This window comes from Scyliorhinus torazame, chromosome 1 (genome assembly GCF_047496885.1).
Source record: "Scyliorhinus torazame isolate Kashiwa2021f chromosome 1, sScyTor2.1, whole genome shotgun sequence".
NCBI lineage: Eukaryota > Metazoa > Chordata > Chondrichthyes > Carcharhiniformes > Scyliorhinidae > Scyliorhinus > Scyliorhinus torazame.
The window spans coordinates 34,401,747-34,413,147 of NC_092707.1; the positions used below are offsets into that span (position 1 = coordinate 34,401,747).

An 11,401-nucleotide genomic window follows, 5' to 3' on the forward strand; every position below is an offset into this window, starting at 1 on the left:
GGGGGTAGAGGTGCCAACACTGGGGGGGTAGAGGTGCCAACACTGGGGGGGTAGAGGTGCCAACACTGGGGGGGGGTAGAGGTGCCAACACTGGGGGGGGGTAGAGGTGCCAACACTGGGGGGGTAGAGGTGCCAACACTGGGGGGGTAGAGGTGCCAACACTGGGGGGGGGGGTAGAGGTGTCAACACGGGGGGGGGGGGAAGAGGTGCCAACAATGGGGGGGGGAAGAGGTGCCAACAATGGCGGGGGGGGGGGGGGAAAGAGGTGCCAACAATGGGGGGGGGGGAAGAGGTGCCAGCATTGGGGGGGGGGGGGGGGGTTCGCACCGACACCGACACACAGTAAACACCCAGGGTAATGGTTTGCAGGTCAGGGCAGTGGCCTGGAATCAGGACAGCAGCTAGTCTGTCCCCTGGACTGAAGTTCCTTTCCTGACACTAAACACCGATTAGATACAACGAACAAAATAAAAAGTCAATCTCACTTCAGCCGAGTCTTCCCCTGCGCTGCCTCCGAGCCCCCAAATCCAGGAGCTTCTCGCCATCGCCCTGAGTAAATGCTCCACTGCCGTCCTCAGCCTGCTCTCTGAGCCGGGCAACCCCAGCAGCCCGGGGGGGGTCCCCTGTCAGCTTCACTCCGCTTCTCCCGTCCGCCTGGCGCCGCCACTGGGCTCCCAGCACTGCCGGCACTGGCTCCAGCGCAGCGAGGAGCAGGGGGAGCTTCTCCCCCCCCCCCCCGTGTCCTCTGCCAGGCTCTGGGGCGACTTGTGGGAGGTGCCACTGGGCTGATGCAGCAGGTGTTGGCTGGGCATGCCAGCCATTCACCTCACCCCAGAGAAACTCCACCCCCCCCATCTCAACATCTGCCCTGGCACTCCATCAACAGGGTTTTGCTTATCAAAAGGAAAATACTGCCTGGAGGGTTGGATATCTGTAATGAGGAAAAAACTCCCCAGAAAGTGGTGAACACTCAGCAGGTCAGGCAAGGGCACCCAAAAGTCTTCTGCAGGAATATGAATACTAAAAGGGCGATTAGGAAGAGGATTGGGGCCAATTAGGGGCCTAAAGGGATCGTTTTGCAGGTTGGGATGGAAGATGGCTGAGGTACACACAATGGGTATTTTCCAACTGCCTTTACCAAGGAACTGCCTAAGTCCTAAGAGGAGGTAGTTGAGGCAATAGATGGGCTAAAAATTGATAAAAGAGGAGATATTAGATAGGCTCTCTGCACTTAAAGTCATTAAATCACCATGGCTGGAGGAGATACATCAAAGATACTGAGGAAATAAGTGTGGGTGTTGCTGAGGCACTGATCAGAACCTTCCAATCCCCATTAAAACAGATAAACCTAGACTGGAGATTCGCACGTTTTACACCCTTGTTCTAAAAATGGTGTAAGGATAGACGGAGCAACGACAGGTCAGTCAGTTTAAACTCGGTGGTGGGAAACCTTTTAGGAACAACAATTTGAAACAAAATCAGCAGTCACTGAGAGAAATGCAGGTTAATTAAGGAAAACCAGTATTGGTTTACGGGAAAATTGTGTTTAACCAACTGAGTTTTTTTTAAAACTGAAGTAGAGAGAATTGGTGAGGGATAACACGATGATTAGATTAGATTTATTGTCACGTATACCGAGGTATAGTGAAAAGTAGTGTTCTGCATACAGTCCAGACAAATCACTCCATACATGAAAAACATAGGACATATGATAAATACACAATATAAATACATAGACATGGGTGAAGACTATGGAGTGTAATGGCAAGAACAGTAGAGAAGATGCGTAGAGAGATCAGTTCAGTCCATAAGAGATCAGTTTAGTCCATAAGAGGGTAATTCAGGAGTCTGGAAACAGCAGGGAAGAAGTTGTTTAATAATAATTTAACACAGCAATGAAGTTACTGTGAAAATCCCCTCGTCGCCACACTCGGGAGCCTGTTCGGCTACACTGAGGGAGAATTCCAAATGCCCAATTCACCTAACACAATGATGGAAGATGTTGGGAGAGAGTATAACCCGGGTAGGAGGGGTCTTTGATTATGCTGTCCGATTTCCCAACATAGCGGGAGGTGTAGGCAGATTCAATGGATGGGAAGGCGAGTTTGCATCATGGACTGGGCTGTGCTCAGTCCTTACGGTCTTGGGCTGTGATGCAAGTCAGATGGGATGCTTTCTATGGTGTATCTGTAAAAATTGGTAAGGGTCAATGTGGACATTTAAAAAAACGTTTTATTATAAATTTAGAGTACCCAATTATATTTTTCCCAATTAAGGGGCAATTTAGCATGGCCAATCCACCTAACCAGCACATCTTTTGGGTTGTGGGGGGTGAAATCCATGTGGGGGTAGAATGTGCAAACTCCTCACGGACAGTGACCCAGAGCCGGGATTCAAATCCGGGTCCTCAGCATCTTAGTCCCAGTGCTAATCACTCTGACTCATGCGCAGCACGGTGGCGATGTGGACATGCCAAATTTACTTAGTTTCCTATATGAGTAGAGCTGAGAAACAGCAAGGGGCAAAAAAATGTTAGTGGCGTATATATAGACCCCAAACTGCAGTGATCTTGTTGGAATGGCATTAAACAAGAAATTAGAGACACATCTCATAAAGGAACAACTGTAATTATGGGTGATTTTAATCTGCACATTGATTGGAAAAGTCAAATTAGCCACAATACTATAGAGGAGGAATTCCTGGAGTATATGCCGGATGGTTTTCTGGATCGATAGGTTGAGGTGCCAATTGGAGAACAGGCCATCCTAGACTGGGTACTGTGTAATGAGAATGGAATCACTGTCAATCTAGTTGTGTGAGACCCTTGGGATGAGCGACCATAATATGATAGAATCTTTCATCAAGGTGGAGTGAAGTAGTTGATTCTGAGACTAGGATCCTGAATCTGAACAAAGGAAACTTGTTCAAACGATAAGATGAGGCGTGAGTTGGCTATGACCAATTGGGGAATGTTACTTAAAGGGTTGCAGGCAGGAAACAAACAGTAGGGATTAAACAATCTTTTTCAAACTGGCAAGCAGTGACTAGTGGGGTACCACAGCGATCAGTGATAGGACCCCAGCTATTCACAATATATAATAATGATTAAGATGAGGGAACAAAATATCTCCAAATTTGCAGATGACACCAAGTTGGGTGGGAGGGTGAGCTGTGAGGAGGATGCAGAGATCATTCAGTGTGATTTGGACAAGTTGAGCAAGTGGGCAAATGAATGGCAGATGCAGTGGAATTTAGATAAATGCAAGGTTATCCACTTTTGTAGCAAAAACAAGAAGGCAGATTATTATCTGAATGGCCATAAATTAGGAGAGGGGAACGTGCAATGAGACCTGGGTGTCCTCGTACATCAGTCACTGTAGGCAAGCATGCAGGTACAGCAGGCGGTAAAGAAGGCAAATGGCATGCTGGTCTTCATTGTGAGAAGGAGCAGGGATGTCTTGCTACAATTATACAGGGCCTTGGTGAAGCCACACATGGAATATTGTGTGCAGTTTTGGTCTCCTTATCCGAGGAAGAATATTCTAGCTACAGAGGGAGTGCAGCGAAGGTTTACCAGACTGATTCCTGGGATGCCAGTACTGACGTATGAGGAGAGATTGAATTGGTTAGGATTGTATTCACTGGAGTTAAGAAGAATGAGGGGGGATATCATAGAAACCGATCAAATTCTAACAGGACTGGACAGGGTTGATGCAGGAGGTCTGTTCCCGATGGTGCGTGTGTCCAGAACCAGGGGGCACAGTCTGAGGATACGGGGTAGACCATTGAGGACAGAGAAGAGGAGAAATTTCTTCACCCAGAGAATGGTGAGCCTGTGGAATTTGTTACCATAGGAAGTAGTTGAGACCAAAACATTGTATGGTTTCAATAAGCAGTTAGTTATAGTACTTAGAGGGAAGGAGATCAAAGGATATGGGGGAAAGCAGGATTAGGCTATTGGGTTGGATGATCAACCATGATCATAATGATTGGCGGAAGGGGCTTGAAGGGCCGAATGGCCTTCTCCTGCTCCTATTTTTCTACATTTCCAGGATGTGGCATACACGGACATCCAAAAGACATTTGATAAAGTGCTGATGCAGCAACAAAGATACAAAATTGGCTTGTGTGACAGGAAACAAGATGGTGCTGAACAGATTGGAAGGTCAATTGTGGAGCCCCCCGAAAGCTGTGTTTTAGGAACGAATGGCTCCTCCTGTGTTGTAACTCTCCTAGGCTCACAGCACAGATGTAACAACAGATTATGACATTAATTGAATGTATCATGAACAGTGTGGGAAGTTGAGAATTTGGTACATAGTGAGGATTAGGTAGAGGCGGAAGAAATGACTGCTCTTTGCCTTTAACATTTTCATTGGTTGGGTAAGCTTGAGGCAACAAATAATTTTGGCAGTGATATAGCAGGCAGTGCAAGTTAGTATGTAAAAAACTTAAAACAGACGAAAGATAATTACCTACAAATATGACGGATAGTGTAAAACTAGAAGCTGAATTCCTACACCTATATTTAAGTAAATTAATAATTCATACAAGTTAACATTACTGTAACAGGGCAGCACGGTGGCACAGTGGTTAGCACTGCTGCCTCGCGGCGCCGAGGTGCCAGATTCGACCTCGGCCCTGGGTCAATGTCCATGTGAAGTTTGCACATTCTCCCCGTGTTTGCGTGGGTTTCGCCCCCACAACCCAAAGATGTGCAGGGTAGGTGGATTGGCCATGCTAAATTGCCCCTTAATTGGAAAAAATGAATTGGGTTACTCTAAATTCATTAGAAAAAGAGAAAAAAAATTACTGTGACCTGTTTGCAAGGTGACCAAAGTTGGGGACTAAATCTTCCAGGGTACTTTTAAAAAAAATTTAGAGTTCCCCATTCAATTTTGCCAATTACCCGGCAATTTAGTGTGGCCAATCCCACCTAGCCTGCACATCTTTGGGATGTGGGGACTACACACACGCAAACATGGGGAAAATGTGCAAACTTCACATGGATAGTGACCCAGAGCCAGGATCGAACCTGGGACCTTGGCGCCATGAGGCAGCAATGCTTTTTTAAAAATAAATTTAGAGTACCCAATTCATTTTTTTTTTCCAATTAAGGGGCAATTTAGCGTGGCCAATCCACCTAGCCTGCGCATCTTTGGGTTGTGGGGGTGAGACCCACGCAAACATGGGGAGAATGTGCAAACTCCACACGGACAGTGACCCAGAGCCGGGATCGAACCTGGGACCTCGGCGCCGTGAGGCATCAGGGCTAAGTGAGGCAGCATTGCCAACCACTGCACCACTGTGCTGCCCTTCTTCCAGAGTACTTGACTTCCAGATGGAAAAGGAGGTGGGGTAGCCCTGTCAATAAAGAATGAACTAAAAACTGTATTGATAAAGAATCTCAGCCAGAAAATTAGAATGAGGAGGGAGTTACGAAGTAACAAAGATAAAAATACACTAGTGGGAGCAGTTTATTGCTACTCCCTACCAGTAATCAGAGTATTAGAGTATAAATCAGTAAATGAGAAGAGCAAGTAACAAGGATAATAAGCCTGGATTACTTTAATTTTGATATAGACTAGGCAAAGCAAATTGACAAAAGTCTCTCAATACGAGTAAATGAATGCATTTCAGACAGTTTTCTAGAATAATACATTGAGGAAACAACTACAGAACAGGCTATTTTAGATAGAGTTTTGTGCAATTGCCAATTAGTAATTTTATATTGAAGTAACCTATGGGGAAGAGTGATCATAATATGTAAGAATTTCATATTATGTTTGAGAGGTGATGTAATAAACATGAAAACAAAGCCAATTATGGAGGTATGATGGCTGAGGTATATCTGGAAATTAGATGAAAAGATTATGTTTGATAAGCAATGGCAAACATTTAAAGCAATCATTTATAGTTCACAATGAATATACATTTATTTAAGGAATAAAAATGCTGATCCTGTCCTCACCCCTATTTGAAAATCATTTTTAAAGGGGCTACCAGGTAATAATTAGGAGTGGGGTGCCTATTTGATTTCCCACCTCCCTAAGCAACGAGAATTTAAGTATTATAATCCTACAGCACAGAAAGAGGCCATTTGGCCAATCATGCCTTTGGAATACATACTGATGCCCAAGTTAAGGTTAGCTGATTAACACAATCCAGGGAATAATGTTTCCTACAATACAGTGACTACATTTTCAAAAGTATTTAATTGCCTGCAAAGCATTTTGGAACATCATGAGGGTGTGAAATGTGCTTCATTAATGCAAATTATTTATTTCCTTGTATTATTTATCTATCTTAGTGGGAATGAAACTGATCTAACATTACTCATGTCAATCAGATAATCAGACCCTCTTATGGACTTAACAGATCTTTTCACACATCAACTCTATTGAGTAGGAGGACTTCCGGGTGCGGCGATGACCAGCTAAGTCGCACGTTTCGGCAGCTCCCGGGTGGAAAGGACTTTTGGGCTCTTAATAGGAGCCCTAACGGCAATTTTAACGGCTAAAAACACTGTGCGGTAAACCAGAAGGGAATCCCCCCCTGGACACGGATGGAAAAAGGAGAGGAAAGTGGCCGGATTGCGGTGGATCCTCTAGAGCAGCAGCCAGGAAGGCAGGCACAAAGCAAGATGGCGTCGGAAGGTGGCAGTTTAATATGGGGCCCTGACCAACAAGAGTTCCTGCGGCGCTGCGTGGAAGAACTTAAAAAGGAGATGAAGAAGTAGCTGTTGGCCCCGATATTGCAGGCGATTGAAGGGCTAAAGGAGGAGCAAAAGACCCAGGAGCAGGAGCTTCGGGTCGTGAAGGCAAAGGCTGCTGAGAATGAGGATGACATACAGGGCCTGGTGGTGAAGACAGAGATGCACGAGGCACAACACAAAAGGTGTGTGGAAAGGCTGGAGGTGCTGGAGAATAATGCGAGGAGGAAGAATTTAAGGATTCTTGGTCTTCCCGAAGGTGCAGAAGGGGCGGACGTCGGGGCATATGTGAGCACGATGCTGCACTCGTTAATGGGATCGGAGGCCCCGACGGGCACGTTGGAGGTGGAAGGAGCCTATCGAGTTATGGCGCGAAGACCGAGGGCTGGAGAAATTCCTCGAGCCATAGTGGTGAGATTTCTCCGATATAAGGACAGAGAGATGGTCCTCAGATGGGCAAAGAAAACTCGGAGCAGTAGGTGGGAGAGCGCGGTTATCCGCATATATCAAGATTGGAGTGCGGAGGTGGCGAGAAGGAGGGCAAGCTTTAATCAGGCCAAGGCGGGTGCTGCACAAAAGGAAGGTTAAATTTGGGAATGCTGCAGCCGGGAAGACTGTGGGTCACACATCAAGGGAAACACCACTACTTTGAAACGGCAGAAGAGGCGTGGACATTTATTGTCGCGGAGAAACTGGAATAAGCGGGCTAGAAAAAGAACGTTTGGGACAAAGTGGTGGGGCGAATATGTGGGGTGAAGAGGGGGAAAAGGGGGAAGAGATGATTTCCCAAGTTGTTAATCCTGCGACCCTGTAACTTTTCTCTCTTCCCCATGTCGTGGGGGTGGGGGGGAGGGAGGATGAGAAGCTGGGGGCGCCGGCCATTGGGGGCGGGGCCAAATGGGAAGCGCGGGCTTTGTTCCCGTGCTATGGTAATCATGGCGGGAACAGGGAAGCAGGAAGGAGGGGGCCTCGCACAGTGGGAGCCGAGGTCACGGGGGGGAAGCCGAGGTCGGCCAGAGTTTGCTGACTTCTGGAAGCAACATGGGGGGTGCAATTACGCTAGTGAGGGTTCTAGCGGGGGGGGGGTGGTTAACTGGGTTGCTGCTGCTGGGGAGAAGGGGGACCTGGTATGGGGTGGGGTGGTCGGGGCGGGAGGGCGCCGTTGGGGGGAGATACGGCTACGTGGGAACCGGGTGAGGAGCTGGATTGAAAAAGGAGATGGCTAGTCGACAAGGGGTGGGGGGTAAAGAGCCCCCAACCCGGCTGATCACGTGGAATGTGAGAGGGCTGAATGGGCCGATAAAGAGGGCACGGGTACTCGCACACCTAAAGAAACTTAAGGCAGATGTGGTTATGCTGCAGGAGACGCATCTGAAACTGATAGACCAGGTCAGACTACGCAAAGGATGGGTGGGGCAAGTGTTTTCATTCGGGGCTAGATGCGAAAAACAGGGGGGGTGGCTATACTAGTGGGAAGCGGGTAATGTTTGAGGCAAAGACCATAGTGGCGGATAGTGGGGGCAGATACGTGATGGTGAGTGGAAAATTGTAAGGGGAGGCAGTGGTCTGAGTGAACGTATATGCCCCGAACTGGGATGATGCCAACTTTATGAGGCGTATGTTGGGACGTATCCCGGACCTAGAGGTGGGAAAGTTGGTAATGGGTGGAGATTTTAATACCGTGCTGGACCCAGGGCTGGACAGATCGAGGTCCAGGACCGGAAGGAGGCCGGCTGCAGCTAGGGTGCTGAAGGACTTTATGGAGCAGATGGGAGGAGTAGACCCCTGGAGATTTAGTAGACCTAGGAGTAAGGAGTTTTCGTTTTTCTCCTATGTCCACAAAGTTTATTCACGGATAGACTTTTTTGTTTTGGGAAGGGCACTGATCCCGAAGGTGACGGGGACGGAGTACACGGCTATAGCTATTTCGGATCACGCTCCACATTGGGTGGACCTGGAGATAGGGGAGGAAAAAGAACAGCGTCCACCCTGGAGAATGGACATGGGATTATTGGCAGATGAGGGGGTGTGTTTAAGGGTGAGGGGGTGTATTGAAAGGTACTTGGAACTCAATGATAATGGGGAGGTTCAGGTGGGAGTGGTCTGGGAGGCGCTGAAGGCAGTGGTTAGAGGGGAGCTGATATCTATTAGGGCACATAAAGGAAAGCAGGAGGGTAGGGAAAGGGAGCGGCTGTTGAAAGAACTTCTGAGGGTGGACAGACAATATGCGGAGGCACCGGAGGAGGGACTGTACAGGGAAAGGCAAAGGCTACATGTAGAATTTGACTTGTTGACTACGGGTAATGCAGAGGCACAATGGAGGAAGGCACAGGGTGTACAGTACGAATATGGGGAGAAGGCGAGCAGGTTGCTGGCCCACCAACTGAGGAAAAGGGGAGCAGCGAGGGAGATAGGGGGGGGTGAGAGATGAGGAGGGAGAGATGGAGCGGGGAGCGGAGAGAGTGAATGGAGTGTTCAAGGCATTTTATGAAAGATTATATGAAGCTCAGCCCCCGGATGGGAAGGGGAGAATGATGTGCTTTCTGGATCAGCTGGAATTTCCTAAGGTGGAGGAGCAGGAGAGGGCGGGACTGGGAGCACAGATTGAGACGGAGGAAGTAGTGAAAGGGATTGGGAGCATGCAGGCGGGGAAGGCCCCGGGACCAGACGGATTCCCAGTTGAATTCTATAGGAAATATATGGACTTGCTGGCCCCGCTACTGATGAGAACCTTTTAATGAGGCGAGGGAAAGGGGGCAGCTGCCCCCGACTATGTCAGAGGCAACGATATCGCTCCTCCTAAAGAAGGAAAAAGACCCGCTGCAATGCGGGTCCTATAGGCCTATTTCCCTCCTGAATGTGGACGCTAAGATTCTGGCCAAGGTAATGGCAACGAGGATAGAGGATTGTGTCCCGGAGGTAGTTCATGAGGACCAAACTGGGTTTGTGAAGGGGAGACAGCTGAATACAAATATACGGAGGCTGCTAGGGATAATGATGATGCCCCCACCAGATGGGGAAGCGGAGATAGTGGTGGCGATGGATGCCGAGAAAGCATTTGATAGAGTGGAGTGGGATTATTTGTGGGAGGTGCTGAGGAGATTTGGCTTTGGAGATGGGTATATCAGATGAGTACAGTTGCTGTATAGGGCCCCGATGGCAAGCGTGGTCACGAATGGACGGGGGTCTGATTATTTTCATCTCCATAGAGGGACGAGGCAGGGATGTCCTCTGTCCCCGTTATTGTTTGCACTGGCGATTGAGCCCCTGGCCATAGCATTGAGGGGTTCCAGGAAGTGGAGGGGAGTACTCAGGGGAGGAGAAGAACACCGGGTATCTCTGTATGCGGATGATCTGTTGCTATATGTGCCGGACCCGGCGGAGGGGATGCCAGAGATAATGCGGATACTTGGGGAGTTTGGGGATTTTTCAGGGTATTAATTGAACATGGGGAAAAGTGAGTTGTTTGTGGTGCATCCAGGGGAGCAGAGCAGAGAAATAGAGGATTTACCGTTGAGGAAGGTAACAAGGGACTTTCGGTACTTGGGGATCCAGATAGCCAAGAATTGGGGTACATTACATAGGGCTAAATTTAACGCGGTTGGTGGAACAGATGGAGGAGGACTTTAAGAGATGGGACATGGTGTCCCTGTCACTGGCAGGTAGGGTGCAGGCGGTTAAAATGGTGGTCCTCCCGAGATTCCTTTTTGTGTTTCAGTGCCTCCCGGTGGTGGTCACGAAGGCTTTTTTCAAAAGAACCAAGAAGAGTATTATGAGATTTGTGTGGGCCGGGAAGACCCCGAGAGTGAGGAGGGGATTTTTGCAGCGTAGTAGGGACAGGGGGGGCTTGCACTACCGAGCCTAAGTGAGTACTACTGGGCCGCCAATATTTCAATGGTGTGTAAGTGGATGGGAGAAGAGGAGGGAGTGGCGTGGAAGAGATTGGAGAGGGCGTCCTGCAGGGGGACTAGCCTACAAGCTATGGTGACGGCGCCGTTGCCGTTCTCACCGAAGAAATACGCCACAAGCCCGGTGGTGGTGGCTACATTGAAAATTTGGGGGCAGTGGAGACGGCATAGGGGAAAGACGGGAGCCTCGGTGCGGTCCCCGATAAGAAATAACCATCGGTTTGTTCCGGGGAGAATGGATGGGGGATTTGGAGCATGGCAAAGAGCAGGGGTAGCACAATTGAGAGATCTGTTCGTAGATGGGACGTTTGCGAGTCTGGGAGCGCTGACAGAAAAATATGGGTTGCCCCAAGGGAATGCATTTCGGTATATGCAACTGAGGGCTTTTGCGAGGCAACAGGTGAGGGAATTCCCACAGCTCCCGATGCAGGAGGTGCAGGATAGAGTGATCTCAGAGACATGGGTGGGGGATGGTAAGGTGTTGGACATATTTCGGAAATGAGGGACGAGGGGGAGATCATGGTAGATGAGCTGAAAGGGAAATGGGAAGAAGAGCTGGGGGAAGAGATTGAGGAGGGGCTGTGGGCTGATGCCCTACGTAGGGTAAACTCATCGTCCTCGTGTGCCAGGCGAGAGAGGCTGATGTTTTGGCCTTTGCGTCCCGAGTAGCAGGGTATTGTTAATGTGGAAGGAAGCCAAACCCCCGGGTCTGGAGACCTGGATAAACGACATGGCAGGGTTTATGAAGTTAGAACGGATTAAGTTCGTACTAAGGGGTTCG

At 48.8% G+C, this 11,401-nt stretch overlaps 1 protein-coding gene across 1 annotated transcript in view; it reads right to left on the reverse strand.

Annotated features, from left to right (window-relative positions):
• tmem116 (transmembrane protein 116) overlaps positions 1–726 on the reverse strand; it is a 67,931-nt gene extending 67,205 nt beyond the window's left edge. The window contains exon 1 of the mRNA XM_072485465.1: positions 486–726. Coding sequence (XP_072341566.1) covers positions 486–545 — 60 coding nt within the window. The 5' untranslated portion in view covers positions 546–726. The remainder of the gene's footprint in view (positions 1–485) is intronic.
• Between the last annotated feature and the right edge of the window lie 10,675 nt (positions 727–11,401).